Genomic DNA, 3,682 nt, shown 5'->3' on the forward strand with positions numbered 1-3,682 from the left:
TGTGTGTGTGTGTGTGTGTGTGTGTGTGTGTGTGCATGCAGAATGCAGGTATCTGTGCAGACTCTGAAAGAGCAACAGAGGCTCCAGAACTAGAGTTTCAGGCAGTTGTGATAGGAAGTGAATTTGGAGTCCTCTGAAAGGGCAGGAAGTGCTCTTAACTACTGAGCCATCTCCCCAGCCCCACCCCTCCCCTGGTATGGCGTTTAAAGAAAAGAATTATTGTTTCTCGAGTATTAGTGAGAGATGGCTTCATAACTCAACATCCCTGGACTAATTGCGACGATTAGACACCATAATACACCAGGCAACACACTGGCACCGTATGGCGTGCTTGTTCTGTGGCAGTGAATTAAGAGCCTGCAGGGAATTGTATCCATGCCACTAGCTCACTTCTGGTAAGAGCTGTTTCTTACCTCTCGGCATCTCACTGCTCTGAAGTAATCACAAAATTTTAGCAGGCGAGAATGACCATCCCATGTTTTAGAACATTAAAATATTATTTTTGTACCCAATACTATTACTTTTTTTACTGACATTGAAATTAATTGCGTATGTATTTAATAAAAGTTTGTATTTCATAGAAATAAAAAGTACAATGATTACCTCATGACTGCAAGAAACAAGCAACCGAAGAATCTTGTGGACTGGGATTAGAGATGTAGGTAGAGAAGCCCAGCTTTGGGATCTGGAAGTAGAAGGCTCTTGAATTTGAGGCTAGCCTAGTGGGGCCTGGAAAAAATGAAGAACAAACAAAAAGACAAAAAAAAAGAAAAAACTTTTTATTACTATAGAAGCATGATAAAAACTTACTTGTCACAGCTGATGAAAATGTATTTTAATGAGCGTGGTCCTTTTGAATAGATTATAGCGGTTTGTGTTTGTTTTCATAATATTCTAGACTACTTGGACATGTCTTAATCTTCCCTAACTTTCCAGGCAGTTAAAATTTTCCACATCTAAAATTAAGATATTGTAGTATCTGCACATGGCTTTAAATGTTTTTATTTGTTTACATATTTTACATTTTTGTGTATATGGATATTTTGCTTACATGCACGCTCTGCAGTCCACTTGCAGGCCTGGTGGCCAAGGAGGCCAGAAGAGGACCTCAGATTTTCTAGACTAGAGTTACCCAGATTTGTGAGTTGCTTTTCTCCTGTGGGTGCTGAGAATAGAACCTCGGTTCTCTGCCAGAGCAGCCAGAGCTCTTAACTGCAGAGCCACCTCTTCAGCCTTAGCTTTATTTTTGAAATGTCTTCAGTAAACAGCAAGCCATGGAGAGAAAGCTTCTTTCCTTCATTACCTTAATTGCGATTTTGACTCTGGGTGCAACCTTAGGGCTTAGTGAGCTTTCCTAATCTCCTGGGTTAAATGGTTCTTGTGCAATCAAATGAGCTAAAAACATTCCAAACCAACATCACTAGATTTTTTTTTTTTTTACTTTTTACTTCAATTCTCCTGAAAATAAAATGAAAAAGCATCAATGCTAATTCTCTAAGAAGTCATTGTGCTATGCTGTCTAGTGCTATCCTGCCTGGTGAACTCTGTCATTTATGTCTGCTATTGGGTGGGCAACAGTAGTATTGGTTTACCTAACCGTAAGTGCTTGATCTGAGAGCTAGGTTTGCCCTCAGAGAAACTCCAAATAATGACACAGAGAAGAAAAGGAAGCTTTTTCTAGACCCCGCTACAGGCATCCCTCCTCTGTTCTCTGAGCTCCACTGGGTCTTCATCCCAAGCGGGCCTTTAGGCACCTACAGTAGCCAGAGTGGGAGCACTCACATTTCCTCCGGAGGTACCCACGGAGAGCTGGGACCACACCATGTGGAGAACAAAAAGAAAAATTAAAAATATGGAAAGCTCTGGATTTCTCTTTAGCCTAGTTTCCAGAAAAGGCTTGGGCCTGAGCCTCTGAGATGGGAATTGGTTGTTTGAGATGACTTTCTATTTTCCTCGCGGTGTGAATCTGGCCTCCCACCAGCCCTGCCCAGATCAGTGCCTCTGTTTAGATTCTCTGCTTTTCTATTTTTCTAATTTTTCTATGCCAAAAATGAAGGCTTGTCAGGACTGCTCATGACAGCCCTTTCTATGATCCTAGCATCAGAGCATTTTCTCACGGGGACTATGTTTTAAATATTACTATTGAAACTTCCAAGGAACATGTGTTTTGATCAGAAAGGGTGTGCATCTGATTCCATTTTCGTAGCAGCGAGGTCATGGAGTATTTCTATTGTGTTATCATGGGAGTAACCAGCATCCACGGGAACGGAATGCTGCTTAGCTTGTATTTGTCTCGTCCTCCTGCTGTAGAATCACTGCCCAGATCCAAAAGGGTAAAAAGAAATGGGAACATTAACAAAAAATGTTGTCCTCAGAGAGATATTTGGAAATACCTCCCTGAGGAATACCAAAGGACAGAGATTAAATATTGGGGTGGGGTGGGGAATGGGTTTCTAGTGTTTTCCAGCTTTCCCTGTGTCAGGACACAAATCGCTGAAGAGCTCTGTGTGGCATCACCCATCATGGTAGCCACTTCTGAACAGCTGCTTCTGTCCCACAGCTTTGTCTTCTCTTCCTTCTTTCTCCTCCAGCGAGTGCAGCCAAAGAACTCCCTAAGGCCAAGAATTATGAAGTGGTTTATCCCATAAGACTTCATTCATTGCACAAAAGAGAGGCCAAAGAGCCAGAGCCAAAGGTTAGTACGTCTGTGATTGTCTTCTTTCTTGTACATGCAGCCTATGTGTATGCCTGGGCACATATGTACATATGTGAGAACATGTAGGGGAGGTCATAGTCATTCTTACATTGTCTGTCATGGTATCCACTTTGTTGAGACTCTCTCAATGAACTGGAACACTCTCATTCACTGTTAGGCTTGACAGTGAGGATATCAGCCTGGGCTATATAGTGAGTTGTAGGCCATCCTGAGCTATACTTAGAGGGCCTATCTGCAAAGTAAAATATGATGTTCCATTCAACAACAACGTTTTAATTATATACGTTCTGCAACATTTGATGGGCGTCAGAAACACAGAGATAGACGGGATGTCACTGATAACTTAAATCATCTAAAATGCAACTACTCAGGAGTGCATATCCCCCCATCAGAAATTTCTTCACTCAGTTTCTTCCAACTCCAATTGGTGCTAGCAGAACTCTTAGTAGAGTCTGTGCACCAGGCTTTTTCCTTCGGCGCCACCAACCAGCTCCCAAAATCATGATGTGGGGATGTCTTATTAATTATGAATGTTTGTCCTAGCTTAAGTTCATTTATGGCTAGCTCTTTAATGTAAATTAACTTGTTTCTGTCTACCTTTTGCCTTGGGCCTTTCTTTCTTTCTTTCTTTCTTTCTTTCTTTCTTTCTTTCTTTCTTTCTTTCTTTCTTTCTTTCTTTCTTTTTGTATGTCTTACTTTCCTGTTTCCTCTAGTGTCTGTCTGTGTTGTGCTTGCCAGGCTTCCTGCCCCTGGGACGGGGGGCTCTCTTTCTCCCTCATTCTCTTCTCTTTCCTCTCTCTTTCTCTCAAGCCTGGATTTCTCCTCCTGCTTATTCTCTCTGCCCACCAATCCTTTCTATCCTTTCTCTGCCTAGCTATTGGTTATTCAACTTTTTATTAGTCAAATCAGGTGCCTTAGGCGGGCAAGGTGGAAGCAGCAATACATCTTTCCCTAATTAAACAAATG

The 3,682-nt window shown here is 41.8% G+C and overlaps 1 protein-coding gene across 1 annotated transcript in view; it reads left to right on the forward strand.

Moving 5' to 3' along the window:
• The window catches only part of Adam28 (ADAM metallopeptidase domain 28), a 51,311-nt gene that overhangs the window by 3,510 nt on the left and 44,119 nt on the right, over positions 1–3,682 (forward strand). The window contains exon 2 of the mRNA XM_026783163.1: positions 2,592–2,695. Coding sequence (XP_026638964.1) covers positions 2,592–2,695 — 104 coding nt within the window. The remainder of the gene's footprint in view (positions 1–2,591; positions 2,696–3,682) is intronic.

This window comes from Microtus ochrogaster, chromosome 17 (assembly GCF_000317375.1).
Source record: "Microtus ochrogaster isolate Prairie Vole_2 chromosome 17, MicOch1.0, whole genome shotgun sequence".
Taxonomy (NCBI): domain Eukaryota; kingdom Metazoa; phylum Chordata; class Mammalia; order Rodentia; family Cricetidae; genus Microtus; species Microtus ochrogaster.